General features: G+C 38.7%; 1 protein-coding gene across 2 annotated transcripts in view; it reads left to right on the top strand.

Moving 5' to 3' along the window:
- The first annotated feature begins 204 nt into the window (after positions 1-204).
- Positions 205-16,767, top strand: part of UBQLN1 (ubiquilin 1) — a 48,460-nt gene continuing 31,897 nt past the window's right edge. For both annotated transcript variants that reach the window (XM_002915009.4, XM_034646653.1), the window contains exon 1: positions 205-384. In XM_002915009.4, the coding sequence (XP_002915055.3) occupies positions 205-384 (180 nt within the window). The remainder of the gene's footprint in view (positions 385-16,767) is intronic.

Raw genomic sequence — 16,767 nt, 5'->3', positions numbered from 1 at the left:
CTGCGGAGCGCCCGACCCGGGCCTGCGCCGGAGCCCACACCGAGCTCCGCGGCCCCTCGCCTGCCAGGGCGGCCTTGCACCCGTTGTCACTGAGGCGGCGTGCCCCTCATTCTCCGCTGCCCGGGCCGGCCGGCTCTGCCGTCTGCTGGCTCCCCCTCGCTCGCCCTCTCCCTCTTGCGCGCCTGAGTCACCGCCGCCGCCGCCATGGCCGAGAGTGGTGAAAGCGGCGGTCCTCCGAGCTCCCAGGACAGCGCCGCCGCGGCCGAAGGTGCCGGCGCCCCCGCGGCCGCTGCCTCTGCGGAGCCCAAGATCATGAAAGTCACCGTGAAGACCCCGAAGGAGAAGGAGGAGTTCGCTGTGCCCGAGAATAGCTCCGTCCAGCAGGTGAGGGCCGCCCTGGCCTCGGGCCCGGGGTGGGGGTGGCGGCAGGACCTCCGCCTGCGGCAGGAGGGGAAGGTTTCGGAAAGGCCTGGGAGGGGATCTTCCCCCGAGGTGCCCTCGGCCCCTCTCCCGGGTCTCTTCTCGAATTAGATCACACCCAAGTTCCTGGGTGTGCTCCTTGGGACACCGCAGAGGCTTGTGGCGGGGCCCCGCGGCCTGTTTGTGGGACGCGCCGACGCCGCTTCCCTCCGCGCCCTCCTCCTGCTCCCGCGTCCGCGGACCACCAGCCTCCTCCCCCAGCTCCCCGCCCCCCGCCGCCTCCCTCCGGTTCCTCACAAAGGAAAGGGACCACCGCCGCGCTCCGGGCGGGGTGGAGGCTGGGCTGGGGCGAGGGTTCGCTTTAGCCTCCTTCTGCGGTTTTGTCTCATGAATTAAAAGAAAGGGGGGGGGTGCTCATTGTTTTACCTGCCTGCGGGTTAGGGTAGATCTGGGGGAGAGGAGCACGTGTACATTTAGTTTTGCGTTTTGATTGCTGAAATTTTTCCTACCTTTCAATCTTCAAGAAAAAATTAACCATGACGTAGAAATTGTTTTCAGCCACATCTTAATAGTACTAGGCTTAAGGAGAAAGGTGGATGACTTTCATTGATGACTTGCTGTTTTCTTTTTAGTATATTTCTCTCTCATCCCTTAGGTGCCAGTCATTGGGAAGGTTTTTGTTTGATTTAAGAGGGATGGTAGCCACGTTTGCAGATATTAGCGGTTGCAGTCGAATAAAAGAATAAAATTGGAGTTAATGGAGAATATTACCAAATAATTCATTACTTAAAATCTGCTCAGGTATACAAACTTGGCTGTTAAGAGTCTTGAAGAATTCAACAAATTTGCGTTAGCTTATTGTTGAATGTACATCCCAGGATATTTTGCATAATTGTTGAATTGATCTCTGACGATCCAAAATAATGGGAACAGTCTTTGAGGAAACAATTCCTGAGATGTAAGTTTCTTCAGAACAGTAAATAGAGTATTGGTTTATATAGTTCTGAAAGGTGGTGTGTTTTGTGAAGCAGTAAATACACTGTACCATCAAGTGAGAAACTTTTACCACCTACGGAATCACCTTTTTTGGGCGGGGTGTCTTTAATTGTATAAAAATTTCCCTTAACATTTTTATGTTTTCCAACATACAGGAAAGTCGAAAGGATGGTACAGTGAGTATTCATATGTGTATCACCTACAATTGACATTTTGCTGTATTTGCTCTTATCACGTATTAGTTCCTTTTGTTTTTTGGGGGCATTTCAGAGTAAGTTGCAAATACCATTAAATGTTTTTCACAAATACATAGCCTGTATGATTCAAAGCTTTATCAAGATGTAGAACTTTATAGTTGACTATAAGGTTGCCTCTTGGCCATTCCCTGTTCGTTCAGTCCCACTCTCCTCCACCACTGATTTCATTTTTTTCACCATTAGTTTTGCCTGTTCTAGAACTTCACATAAGTGGGATTATATAGTATGTACTCTTTTGGGTAAGGTTTTTTCACTCAGCGTTAGAACGAGATTCTTTGTGTATACCAGTAATTTCTTTTTTTTCCTGTGTTTTCCACTGTATGAATATGCCATAATTAATGCACGCTCCTGCTGAGGGCCACCTGGGCTTCTTGCAGTTGGTTGCTATGAACACTCTTGTACAAATATTTTTTTTGGACAGATGTGTTTCTCCTGTTAAATACTTGGAATGACTGGGAGATAGGATAGCTATAGGCTTAGTATTTTAAGAAGCTATATTTTTAAAAAGGGCTGCTAACGTCTTACAGTTCCACCAAAGGTGCTTGGGAGTTCCTGTTGCTCCACATCCCTGCTAGCATTTGATAGTGTCAGTCTTTTTCATTTTAGTGCTTCTAGTGTATGTGTAGCCATATTAGCATTTGAAGTCCTTGGGTCTTCTTCCTAGGATTCCTAGTTCAGGTCTCTGCTTTTCCTACCTGCTTTCAGCACTTTATTGTAAAAGATTAGGAAGAAAGAGTCAATATTTTATAAGTGGAAGAATTCACTTAAATCATTTTATGATGTTCTGTCTGTGAGGGTTTGTTTTTACTTTTTGTGATGGTGACATTAGAATTTTAAAGTCTGTGGAAGTTTTAATCTTATTCTTCTGTAACCAAAGTAAATTGTTTAAAGCTTTTCCAGAGCAACTTACTTTGATTGCAGTTGAATTTTTATTCTGAGAAATGCTTTCTATTGAAGCAGAAAACGTCATTAAAAACATGTAGCACTGCAGCAATAACCTGAAGACAAGTTGAAATACTTGTGGGGTCTGTTAAGGGAAACACATAGAGGAAAAGTGCATGAGTATAAGAAAAGCACTTTTCAGATGATTTGTAAAATCCTTTTTGAAGCACAAGAAAGTATGTCATTTTGTAACTTAAATTTTTCTTAAAGGGTTTGATAGATTTTAAACTATACAGAGTAAAACTTGTCATTAAAATATATTTAATGACATTAAGATTCCATGTTCAGTAAAAATGTTCAATAAAAAATTGGGAAATTTGGTCCTGAAAATGTTTATCTAATTTTAGAGATAAAGAGGGTATGGTGGGCAAAGGACTTGGAAAATATTGAAGGCTTAGGTTTTCTATCAGGCAAGTTCCATATTCTACAGTTTAAAATCTCTTTCAATAAGTGTTTTGTGTAATGTAAATTCTCTTAGTACATTATGCTGAAATAGTATTTATATGAATGTTTTAATACTTGATTGGATGAAATTACATTAAACTTTCTGAATCAGTTATAAAGTATGTTGTAAGGTGGTAACTAATTTTCTTATTTTATTCTTGGGTTCTGTTTGAGTGTATATGACCATTGGGCCATTGAGTGTATACGACCTTAATAGAGTCGGTATTTAGTGTTACTTGTTTGGGGTTGATAATAACACTTTTTTTTAAGTTAAATTGAAATTTACTTTTCATTGAGCAGTCAACAACTGAGTAATGTTTAAATTTCTAGTTAAGGGTAGCTAGAATATAAACTTAACCATGTGTGTTTCAAGGTGATTTTGTAAATAGGGGTTTTCATAATATAAGTAAATAGATTAAAAAAATAGATAAGTCTTGTGTAGTGGCACAGGGTCCCTGTGTAGGAGACTTTTCCTCCTATTAATTAATTATTCATTATCTACTATGGGAAACAGTATGAGAACTTCCAAGTGTCAACAAGGGAGATGAAGGCCAAAATGGGGGGTGGGGGTGTAGTGTCTGTCAGTCATTAAAATTAGTGCAGAGAATGGAAGGGAGCTTCCAGGTAACATCTAACTAGCTTGTTCTGGGATTTTATAGCTCTCCAGGTTATAGTGTAAGATTTTGAAATACAATTACCTGAAATATTCAGGTAAAATATATTCTAGTTTTAGAAAACATTTACAGTACTGGAAACTTTTAGAAAAGTATCAATATACTTAGACATAACATAAATACTGTATTGCATGGGTTTGAGCCTTTTCTTGCTAGGGGAAATTGCTGTGTGTCAGGATCATTACCAGAAACATCATTTAACATTATACTTTATGATGGGTCTAGAACTGCTCTGTCCACTTCGGTACTACCAGCCGCATCTGACTGTTGAGTACTTGAAATGTGGTTGGATTGATTTGAAATGTGCTGAAAGTGTAAAATACAGATTTTGAAACCTGTAACTGGGTTCTTTCACTTAGTTTAATGTTTTCAGGGTTCATCTGTGTTGTGTAGCATGGATCACTTCTTTTTATTGCTGAATAATATCCCATTGTATGGATATATTTCGCATTTTATTTCTCCATTCATCAGCCAATGGGTTGTTAATCATTTGGGTTGTTTCTTTTTGACCAGTCTGAATAATGTCTCTGTGAATAACTAAAAAATTTTTGTGTGGACATATGCTTTTGTATTTCTTTTGAGTGTGTACCTATGAGTGGAAATGCTGGGTCATGTGGTAGCTCTATGTTTAACTTTTCTGGAACTGCCAAACTATTTTCCAAAGTGATGGCACCATTTTATATTCCCACCAGCAGTGCATGAAGATTCCGATTACCCTACATCCCCTGGAACACTTGTTATTGTCTGTCTTTGATTATTGCCATCGTAGTTACTGTGAAGTGCATCTCATTGTAATTATGTGACTCAATGTGGCCTGGTGGGGGGTTCCCCAAACTCCTCTAGGAGGACCATAAGATCAAAACTATTTTCACAATAATTGTGTTGCATTTTTCACTCTAATTCTCTCAAAAATCAATAGCATACTTCTCATACACTAAGATGTTGAGATATCGCAACAGATGTGAAAATCCAGTTTTCTTCTATTATGAGACTAAAGTGATTTGCAAAAATTTAAAGCAATGCTACTCTTCCCACTGGGGAAATATATATAGTTACTTTTAATAAGAATGTTATTTATATTAACATGTTATTTTTAAATGAATGTTTTTAAATGTGCCTCAGTTTTAATTTTTAATATAGCAAGCATCAGTAGATAGTAACGTTCATAAACAAACACTTGGGTTTCAAATTTGTAAGAGTGGTGTCCTAAGACCAAAAATTGCTCCAAGTATTTAATATACTAAGTAGGTACTTTTAAATATAGATTGAGGATTGACTCCACTAAGTTGTTATTGTGTCTTGACTGCAAACTATAGGAGCTTGCTGGTGAGTCTCCCCACATCACCCCCCCCCAAGCATTCATTCCTACTGCAATCTCTGAAAAATGTTAATCAGATCATGTTATGCTCCACTTAAAACTAATAACTCCCCACTGATCTTAGACTTACATATGTGGCCTTGAGGCCCTGTGTGCTTACAGCTCCTGCCTTCTCTCCGCTGTGATGTGTTCTTTCCTCCTTGGTCACTTGCTCTTGCCATATTGACTTTTTAGTTCCTTGACCTGTTGTTACATTTTTCTTTCCCTGCCTCAGAGGACTTCTTTGCAGTTTGTTCTTGCTACCTGGAATGCCTCCTACTCTGCCTGTTCCCACCCATACCTTAAATCTCAGTGCAAAGGTCACTTTTTCAGCGAATTATCCCTGATTGTCTAGACTAGATTGGGATTCCTTGCTGTATTTTCTCACAGCACTCTGTTTTTTGGTCATAATTCATCACAATTTAAATTGATTATGTGGTTATTTGGTTAGTGCTCATTTCTTCTGGTAGAGATAATCTTTGTTCACCATTGTGTTACCAAAGCTTAGCACATAGTTTGGGTTCAGTAAATATTTGTTTACAAGTCAATCTATACCATTATGCACAATNATCCCTGATTGTCTAGACTAGATTGGGATTCCTTGCTGTATTTTCTCACAGCACTCTGTTTTTGGTCATAATTCATCACAATTTAAATTGATTATGTGGTTATTTGGTTAGTGCTCATTTCTTCTGGTAGAGATAATCTTTGTTCACCATTGTGTTACCAAAGCTTAGCACATAGTTTGGGTTCAGTAAATATTTGTTTACAAGTCAATCTATACCATTATGCACAATAATATGTATTTAATAATAACTGCCGGTTATTGAGCCTTCATTGGGTGCAGTATATACATAATCATGGCTTCCTGCCCTCCTAGCAGCTTGTCTTAAATTGCTTTCCCCTTAGGTTACCGCTCTGCAACCACAGCTCTTGAGTGCTTCAGATACTCTTATTTCTGGTTGCTGGAACATAATTCTTTTCGAACAGCCGTTCTTCATTTGAACCACAGAATGCAGAATGACTGTTGAATGACTATCCATTTTTCTCAGAGATGGTTCACAACTACTATAATTTTATTTTTGTATTTTTTTTATTTATTTTTTAAATTTTATTTGAGAAAGAGCACGTGCATGAGTGGGGGAAGGGACAGAGGTGGGGGGAGAGAAAAGGGGAGACAATCTCAGGCAGACTCCACACTGAGCGNTTTATTTTTTAAATTTTATTTGAGAGAGAAAGAGCACGTGCGTGAGTGGGGGAAGGGACAGAGGTGGGGGGAGAGAAAAGGGGAGACAATCTCAGGCAGACTCCACACTGAGCGCAGAGCCTGTCACAGGGCTGGAGCTCAGGACCCTGAGATCATGACCTGAGCTGTAATCAAGGGTGGGATGCTTAACCGACTGAGCCACCCAGGAGCCCCGACAACTGATGTAAGTTTAAATACATAGGAAAGAAGTAAATACGGTGGGTGGTGTGTTGGTAAATGTTTATCAACCACTTCTTCAGGAAAAACAGCACTGATTTGTGTTTGTTGATTTTCAAGTGTTTCATGATTTTCATCTTACTGTGGCAGATATTAAACTACCAATATTAAACTGGCTCACAGAATTCCTGAGGATTTAGCAGTCTCAGCTGGTAGGAGTCATTGATTCCAGTGGCTTAACGCAGGGGTCAGCCAATGATAGTGGGCCAGATCCACCATGTCCATTCACTTACGTTATTATCTGTGACTGCTTTCAGAATGACCAGATGGCCCACAGAACTGAAAGTATTCTTTAGCCCTTTACAGAAAGTGTGCTGTCTTCTGCCTTGGGGCATTAGAGCTTACTGTTCTAGATCCTGTCACATGGGTGCTCAAAACCCTTCTCACTGGAAAATTTTACCATGGCTTCAATATAGTGCTATTTAATAGCAATTTAATGCAAACCATACGTAATTTAAATTTTCTTATAGTCACTTAAAAGTGAAATTTTTAAATTGTAAAATACATAAAATTTACCATCTTAACCGTTCTTAAGTGTACAATTCAGTGGCATTAAATACATTGCATTGTTGTGCAACAGTTACCATAGTCCATCTCTAGAATTCTTTTCATCTTGCAAAACTGACTGTACCTGTTAAACAATAACCCCATTCCCCTTGCACCAGACCTTGGCAACAAGCCTTCTACTTTCTCTCTCTGAATTTGACTACTCTAGGTATCTCATAAAAGTGGAATCATAAGTATTTGTCCTTGTATGACTGATTTCATTTAATATGATGTCCTCAAGTTTCATCCATGTTGTAGCAGATGTCAGTTTCCTTCCTTTAAGACTGAATAATAATCTGTTGTATGTATTTGTCACATTTTGTTTATCCACTCCTTGGATGGTGGACACTTCATTTTTCTACCTTTTGGGTATTGTGATTTTAATAGTACGTTTATTTAACCCAGTATGTCCTTAATGTCATTTCAACATGTAAACAGACATTAAAAATTAAGATATATTTCCTTTTTTTAACTAAGTCTTCAAAATCTGGAGTGTATTTTTATACATGCAACACATCTCAACTTGGACTAACCATGTGTGGCTACAGACTTCAGAATTATGTAGCACAGCTAATAGAGTCTTCATGTCTTGCTCCTTACTTACCTCTCCTCCATTATTCACTGCATTTCAGCCATTTGTATATCTTCTTTTCCCCCAGATATCACTCCCTAGCTCTTTCCCTCTCGGGGCCTTTGCCAATGCTGCTAATGACAGTAACAGAATAGCTATTCTAGACTTATCAAGGTGTAATACATTATTATTTTTTTTTGTTTCACAACTTTATGATGAAAGTATTATTAATGCTTTTTTAAAAGGAAGAAACGGGGGTGCCTGAGTGGCTCACTCAGTTAAGCAACTGACTCTTGGTTTCTGCTCAGGTCGTGATCTCAGGGTCATGAGATCGAGCACTACGTTGGGCTCTGTGCTTATTGTGGAGTCGGCTTGAGACTCCCTCTCCCTCTGTCCCTCCTGCCTGCTCGCTTGCTCGCTCTCAAAGAAAAAAATCTTAAAAAAAAATTAAAATAAAAAAATGAAAGGAGAAACAGGTTCAGGTTAATAATGTGATCAAATTCAGATACCCATTAAATAGTGGAGCCTAGATTCAAACCTAGTGACTAACTTTGGACCCCAAACCTAACCACTACTCAAGGCTGCTTTGACTTTTCTCTGGCTGGGTTTTTCGGCCTTAAAGTTTGTTCATTTATTTGTATTTTTAAAAGTTTTTATTTAGGGGCGCCTGGGTGGCACAGCGGTTAAGCTCCTGCCTTCTGCTCAGGGCGTGATCCCAGCGTTGCGGGATCGAGCCCTACATCAGGCTCCTCTGCTATGAGCCTGCTTCTTCCTCTCCCACTCCCCCTGCTTGTGTTCCCTCTCTCACTGGCTGTCTCTGTCTCTGTCAAATAAATAAATAAAATCTTTAAAAAAAAAAGTTTTTATTTAAATTCCAGGTAACATATAGTGTAATATTAATTTCAGGTGTACAGTATGGTGATTAAAGTTTATTTAGATGTTAGTTTATCAGAGTTTGATTGGGCTCACCAATCTAAATGAGTTCAACAATTCTAATTTGTGATACCATTTTGTGATTATATGGACTTTATCCTTCCCATCCCAAACTGAATTTGCAAGGGTAGAGGCTGTTTTGCTTACCTCCTAATCCCATGGTGCTTGGCACCTATTGTGTAAGGCAAGTATTTATTGAGTGAGCAAGTAGTGTTTTAAAGATTTATTTGCAATATTTTGTACTTATTTGGCGGATATTTTTAACTGTGATTTACTTAGAAAAATGTGATGTTTGTTTTTAGTTTAATTAAGTGTCCAGTGGCATTATTTCTGTTGTTTTTCTGTAAGAGCAGCTTCCATTATTTAAAAGAAAGTTTCATGAAATTAGGATTGGAATTTTTTTAGAGACTAAAGTTGATATCTTCTGTAAATTTGATGCAAAAAATTTTGGGTTGGCATACAAAACATTTCATTCATTATAGGTATGATAAAGTGTATATATGTGTGCCTGTACTTTGCAAAATATTTTCATTACCCCAGAGGATCTGAACTCTGGTCTTACAGGTAAACTTATGCTATAGTGAGCTAGTTTGATTTCTTACTGATATAACGTAGACTGCTTGGTTTACTTATTACTGGTTAAGCAGCTGCTACAGCTTTCTAGAGTTGAGACTTGGGTGTAATGGTTTTTGGTAAAATTTTCTATAGCCTTTAAAACTCATCTGGTGATTCTGTTGAGAAAATTATTTATCTATATACCCATATGTAATTTTCTATTCTTGTTAAGCAGATGGATCATTACCCTGCACTTTGCTTATTCTCTTTTCACTCGTTTGTGGTCTTTCTATATTGGCATATGTGGAACTTATTTATTCCACTATTATTTATTTATTATTCATAAAATCTTTGTTAGGATTTTGAGAAAGGGGGAAGTGTGTATTGGCATGTTAATTTAAGTATATTGAAATGTGGTCTGCATTTTGGAGAGGATATGAACATTGGAATTGGAGACATCTTTGAGCAAGGTGCTTTACTTCTTTGAGCCTCACTGGCAGCATTTTTAACATGTGATATAGAATACTTGATTGACTAGATTGTATGGAGGATTTCAAGAATTAATATGTATAAAGTACCTGGCTCAGGGTTTATATGCTCTACTTGTATTGGCTTCTTTCCTCTCGCATCTTTTATTTGCCAGTGAATTGAGTCTTAATTTTTTGCAATAGAAGAGGGCTGGAATAGTATCCTAGCATGTGAATAATTAAACATTAGTTTGCTGTTCTTTGTCAGATTTAGATCATAGAAACACTTTTTTTTTTTTAAAGATTTTATTTATTTATTTATTTAACAGAGAGAGACAGCCAGTGAGAGAGGGAACAGAAGCACAGGGAGTGGGAGAGGAAGAAGCAGGCTCCTAGCGGAGGAGCCTGATGTGGGGCTCGATCCCAGAGCACCGGGATCACGCCCTGAGCCGAAGGCAGACGCTTAACGACTGTGCCACCCAGGCGCCCCGTCATAGAAACACTTTTAAAAATAGTACATTTTATGGCTAATGCACTATAATGTTTATGGCTGAGTGCTCAATTTTATATTTAAAAGAAGGTGCCTTTTTCTCATATAACTGCTCATGTCTCTAGTTATGTCTCATACTCGACATCTTTGTGTTAGATATATGCAGTGTTTTTTAATGAGGATACTAATTAAGGTTACTCGGACATCAGGTATTTGGAGAGTGATAATTGGATGAACTATTACATAGGATGATTTATTGAGTATGGATTTTTTCAAGAGATTAGCAATATTGAATGTGGAACTGATTAAAAGACTTGTGACTTAGGGGTGCCTGGGTGGCTTAGTCGTTAAGCGTCTGCCTTGGCTCAGGGTGTGATCCCGGCATTCTGGGATCGAGCCCCACATCAGGCTCCTCCACTGGGAGCCTGCTTCTTCCTCTCCCAGCCCCCCTGTTTGTGTTCCCTCTCTCGCTGGCTGTCCCTAGAGCTCTCTGTCAAATAAATAAATAAAATCTTTAAAAAAAAAAAAAAAAGACTTGTGACTTAAAATACTAAAATACCAAATGTTTGAATGTAGTATATTATTCATACAACTATTTAGAAAATTCTTGCTAAATGCTGTTAATACGTGGTTCTGCAAGGAATACAATTAATATGTATGTTTTAATATTTAAAGCTTTTTTTAAAAGGTCACAAAATTTTTTTTTTTTTCTGAGGATACTTAATAGGAGCAGAGACAGATGGCTAAAGGCAAGTTTGAATTGTGGGATAGTTGTAAAGGATGACAGTGTTTCTAATTTTACTAACTTGTAAGTTAGATTAACGTAATTTTATTTATTTATTTATTTTTTAGATTAACTTAATTTTAAAAAGTGGGTTAATTCAAAGTTTATCTTCACATAATTAGGGTTGAATATTTGAGTGTTTGCATGAGTGTGAGTATTCTGCCCCCAGGTACTTTCCATACCTCCCTTAATTCTCCCATCAGCCCTGTAGAATAAATATTATCTCCATTTTACTGATGAGGAAACCTAGGATCAGAGATCCTTAGGTAACATCCTCAAGGTCACAACTTGGAAGTGGCAAAACCAAGATTTGAATTCAGGTCTAAATGTTTCAGAAACATTCTTTTTTTTCTTACTACTTTGTTCCCTCTCCTCACTCCACCTGTGTGTGTGTGTGTGTGTGTGTCTCTTTTCTTCCCCCAGTCCATCAAGAACAGGAAATAAGTGAAGTGGGCCTTGAGCAGCTGAGATTGGTGTCCTAAAATTTGATATACTAGATCCCACGTTTTCATGTCAGGAGAGCATTTCAGATTATCTCAGCATTCTATTTTATATGATTTTCTAATTCTTGATTACTTATCTGCTTCCTCCTCCTGATTAAAAATAGCAAATTTAGGGGGAAGGGGAGATAAGCTGTCAAGGTAAGAACTTACAGTCTGGCAAAAGAGCAGATACGGGACACCTTGAGAGTCTGGGACAGTATCACTGTATTGCAGAACAGCAGTTGATATGTGCAACAGTAGCTCAGCATTTTCAAAAAGTTACATTATATTCAATAGAAGGGAAAATAATTTTGGTGATCACACAGGAATAAACTTAAATTAGTTGGAGAATCCACTGATGAGAAACACCTGACTTTGGGTGGTGTTGAGAGAAGTGGCTAGTGACAGTTGTTTTGTACATGCTGGGTTGATTTCAAATTATTTGAAGTACGTTACAATTTTGATTCTTCTGGTTATTGGGAACGTATCTGGTACTTCTAAGTTTTCAACTTTCTGGCCCGTTGGTTATTACTGTAGGTTGTCAGTGCAAGAGCAGAGTAGGAAACATACATTTACAGGAAATACGGATCCTTAGAGGCCCATTCTAGCATATATTTTTTATTTTGAGTTAGTGGTGGCAACATGGGCCTCAGGACAAAAATAAGAATATCTTTCTAGATAGTCTAGAAATAAGTATAGGAATTTACAGAAATCTTTACCTTATGGTTAAGATTCTTCCCTAGATAGATGGAAACATTTTATATAATTTGTTGCATAAGTTTTATGTTTCTGTGAGAAATGGTATCTGTGGCCTGCCCCTATGTAAAAGAACTTTGACAGTTTTCAAGCTTGCTAATTTTTTTTTTTTTTTTGGTCAATACTGCTTAGCCTCTGTCTTTCTCTTGTTGTGTCCAATAAAAGTGTAGTAAATAAAACAGACATGGAAGTAAAGTTTGGATGCTAGAAAATTTGGATATTTTGAAGCCACTAGAAGCTGAAACTATTTCCCTCTACCTAAATAGCACAGAATAGGAGTTTAAGGAAATCTGAAGTATGTAGAGTTTTGGCCTTCTGTAAAAAACATAACATCGATAACATTGTTGGGTACTAAATGAGAAAAATATGCAGCCAAGAATACTTTATCCAGCTAAGCTGTCATTGAACATAGAAGGAGTGATAAAAAGTGTCCAGGACAAACAAACTAAAAGAATTTGTGATCACCAAGCCAACCCTACAAAAAAATATTGAAAGGGGTCCTCTAAGCAAAGAGAGAGCCCAAAAGTAACATAGACCAGAAAGGAACAGAGACAGTATACAATAACAGTCACCTTACAGACAGTACAATGGCACTAAGTTCCTATCTTTAAATAGTTAACCCTGAATGTAAATGGGCTAAATGCCCCAATCAAAAGACACAGGGTATCAGATTGGATAAAAAAGCAAGACCCATCCATATGCTCGTTTTAGATCCAAAGACACTTCCAGATTTAAAGTGAGGGGATGGAAAACCATTTATCATGCTAATGGACATGAAAAGAAAGCTGGGATAGCAATCCTTATATCAGATTAGATTTTAAACCAAAGACTGTAGTAAAAGATGAGGAGGGACACTATATCATGCTTAAAGGGTCTATCCAATAAGAAGATCTAACAATTGTAAATATTTATGCCCCTAACATGGGAGGAGCCAACTAGATAAGCCAGTTAAAACAAAATCAAAGAAACACATCACAGTAATACAATAATAGTAGGGGACTTTAACACCCTCTGCCCCTGCACTCCAGTGGACAGATCATCTAAGCAAAAGATCAACAAGGAAATAAGGGCTTTAAATGACACACTGGACCAGATGAACTTCACAGATATATTCAGAACATTCTATCCCAGAGCAACAGAATACATATTCTTCTCTAGTGCACATGGAACATTCTCCTGAATAGATTACATTCTGGGTCACAAATCAGGTCTCAGCCAGTACCAAAAGATTGGGATCATTCCNTAGTGCACATGGAACATTCTCCTGAATAGATTACATTCTGGGTCACAAATCAGGTCTCAGCCGGTACCAAAAGATTGGGATCATTCCCTGCATATTTTCGGACCATAGTGCTTTGAAACTTGAACTCAAATCACAAGAGGAAAATTGGAAAGAACTCAGATACATGGAGGCTAAAGAGCATCCTACTAAAGAATGAATGGGTCCACCAAGAAATTAAAGAGGATTTAAAAAAAAATTCATGGAAACAAATGAAAATGAAAACACAGCGGTTCAGAATCTTTGGGATGCAGCAAAGGCAGTCCTAAGAGGGAAATATATAGCAGTACAAGCCTTTCTCAAGAAATAAGAAGGCCTCAAATATACAGCCTAACCTTACACCTAAGAGAGCTGGAGAAAGAACAGTAAATAAAGCAGACCAGCAGAAGAAGGGAAATAATAAAGGTCAGAGCAGAAATCAATGAAATAGAAACCAAAAGAACAGTAGAACAAATCTACAAAACTAGGAGCTGGTTCTTTGAAAGAATTAAGATTGATAAACCCCTGGCCAGACTTACCAAAAAGAAAAGAAAAAGGACCCAGATAAGTAAAAATCATGAATGAAAGAGGAGAGATCACAACCAACACTGAAGAAATACAAACAATTATAAGAACATACTCTGAGCACTATATGCCAACAAATTAGACAATCTGGAAGAAATGGATGCATTCCTAGAAACGTATAAACTACCAAAACTGAACTAGGAGAAATAGAAAACCTGAACAGAACCGTAACCAGCAAGGAGGTTGAAGAAGTAATCAAAAATCTCCCAACCAACAAGAGCCCAGGGCCATATGGCTTCCCAGGGGAGTTCTACCACACATTTAAAGAAGAAATAATACTTATTCTTCTGAAATTGTTCCAAAAAATAGAAATGGAAGGAAAACTTCCAAACTCTATGCAGCCAGCATTACCTTCATCCCAAAACCAGACAAAGACCCCACCAAAAAGGAGAATGACAGACCAATATTCCTGATGAACATGGATATAAAAATTCTCACCAAAATACTAGCCAATAGAATCCAACAGTACATTAAAAGGATTATTCACCAGAACCAAGTGGGATTTATTCCTGGGCTACAAGGTTGGTTCAGTATCCGCAAGTCAATCAATGTGATACACTACATTAATAAAAGAAAGGACAAGAACCATATGATCCTCTCAATAGATGCAGAAAAAGCATTTGACAAAGTACTGCATCCTTTCTTGATTAAAACTCTTCACAGTGTAGGGATAGAGGGTACGTACCTCAATATCATAAAAGCCATCTATGAAACACCCACAGCGAATATCATTCTCCGTGGGGAAAAACTGAGAGCTTTTCCCCTAAGGTCAGGAACACAGTGGGGATTTCTATTACCGCTGCTGCTCAACATAGAAGTCCTAGCCTCAGCAGTCAGGCAACAAAAAGAAATAAAAGGCATCCAAATTGGCCAAGTTGTTGTCAAACTCTCACTCTTTGCAGATAATATGATAACTCTATGTGGAAAACCCGAAAGATTCCACCCCAGAACTGCTAGAACTTATACAGGAATTCAGTTAAGTGGTAGGATATAAAATCAATGCACAGAAGTCCAGTTACATTTCTATACGCCAACAGTGAGGCAGAAGAAAGAGAAATTAAGGAGTTGATCCCATTTACAATTGCACCCAGAACCATAAGATACCTAGGAATAAATCTAACCAAAGAGGCAAAGGATCTGTACTCAGAAAACTAATAGAACACTCATGAAAGAAATTGAGGAAGACACAAAGAAATGGAAAAACGTTCCATGCTTATGGATTGGAAGAACATATATTGTTAAAATATCTATGCTACCTAGAGCAGTCTGCACATTCAATGCAATCCCTATCAAAATAACTCAGCTTTTTTCACAGAACTGAAACAAATAATCCTAAAATTTGCATGGAACCAGAAAAGACCCTGAGTAGCCAGAGGAATGTTGAAAAAGAAAACCAAAGCTGGTGGCATCACAATTCTGGACTTCAAGCTCTATTACAAAGCTGTCATCCTCAAGACAGTATGGTATTGACACAAAAACAGACATGTAGATCAATGGAACAGAATAGAGAACCCAGAAATGGACCCACAACTCTATGGTGAACTAATCTTAGACAAAGCAGAAAAGAATATCCAATGGAAAAAAGTCTCGTCGTGTTGTGAAAATTGGACAGCCACATGCAGAAGAATGAAACTGGACCATTTCCTTACACCATACACAAACATAGACTCAAAATGGGCAGAAGACTTAAATGTGAGACAGGAATCCATCAAAATCCGTGAGGAGAACACAGGCAGCAATCTCTTCAACCTCAGCCACAGCAGCAGCTTCCTAGACACATCACCAAAGGCAAGGGAAGCAAGGGAAAAAATGAGCTATTGGGACTTGATCAAGATAAAAAGCTTTTGCACAGCAAAGGAGACAGTCAGAACCAAAAGACAACTGACAGAATGGGAGAAGATATTTGCAGATGACATATCAGATAAAGGGCTAGTATCCAAAATCTATAAAGAACTTATCAGACTCAACAACCCAGGAACAAATAATCCAATCAAGAAACAAGCAGAAGACACAAAAAGACATTTCTCCAAAGAAATCCATTTGGACACATGAAACAGACATATGAAAAAGTGCTCAACATCACTTGGCATCTGGGAAATACAAATCAAAACCAGAATGAGATACCTCACACCAGTCAGAATGGCTGAAGTTAACAAGTGAGGAAACGACAGACGTTGGCAAGAATGTGGAGAAAGGGGAACCCTCCTACACTGTTGGTGGGAATGCAAGCTGGTGCAGCCACTTTGGAAAACAGTGTGGAGGTTCCTCAAGATGTTGAAAATAGAGCTACCCTACGACCCAGCAATTGCATTACTGGGTATTTACCCCAAAGATACAAATGTAGTAATCCAAAGGGGCACCTGCACCCCAGTGTTTATAGCAGCAATCTCCACAACAGCCAAATTATGGAAAGAGCCCAGATGTCCATCGACAGATGAATGGATAAGGAAGGTGTGGTGTGTACACAGACACACACACACACACACACACACTGGAATATTATGCAGCCATCAGAAAATGAAATCTTGCCATTTGCAGTGACATGGATGGAACTAGAGAGTATTATGCTAAGTGCAATAAGTCAATCAGAGAAAGACAATTATCATCTCACTCATAATGTGGTATTTGAGAAACGAGGCAGAAGATCATAGGAGAAGAGGAAAAAGTGAAACAAGATGAAACCAGAGAGGGAGATGGACCATGAGACTCTTAATCTGGGGAAACAAACTGAGGGTTGCTGGAGTGGAAGGGGGGTGGGAGGGATGGG

Source organism: Ailuropoda melanoleuca, chromosome 17 (assembly GCF_002007445.2).
Source record: "Ailuropoda melanoleuca isolate Jingjing chromosome 17, ASM200744v2, whole genome shotgun sequence".
In the NCBI taxonomy this organism is placed as follows: Eukaryota; Metazoa; Chordata; class Mammalia; order Carnivora; family Ursidae; genus Ailuropoda; species Ailuropoda melanoleuca.
Note: the sequence above shows the minus strand (reverse complement) of the source record. Positions and strands in the feature narration are given on the sequence as shown.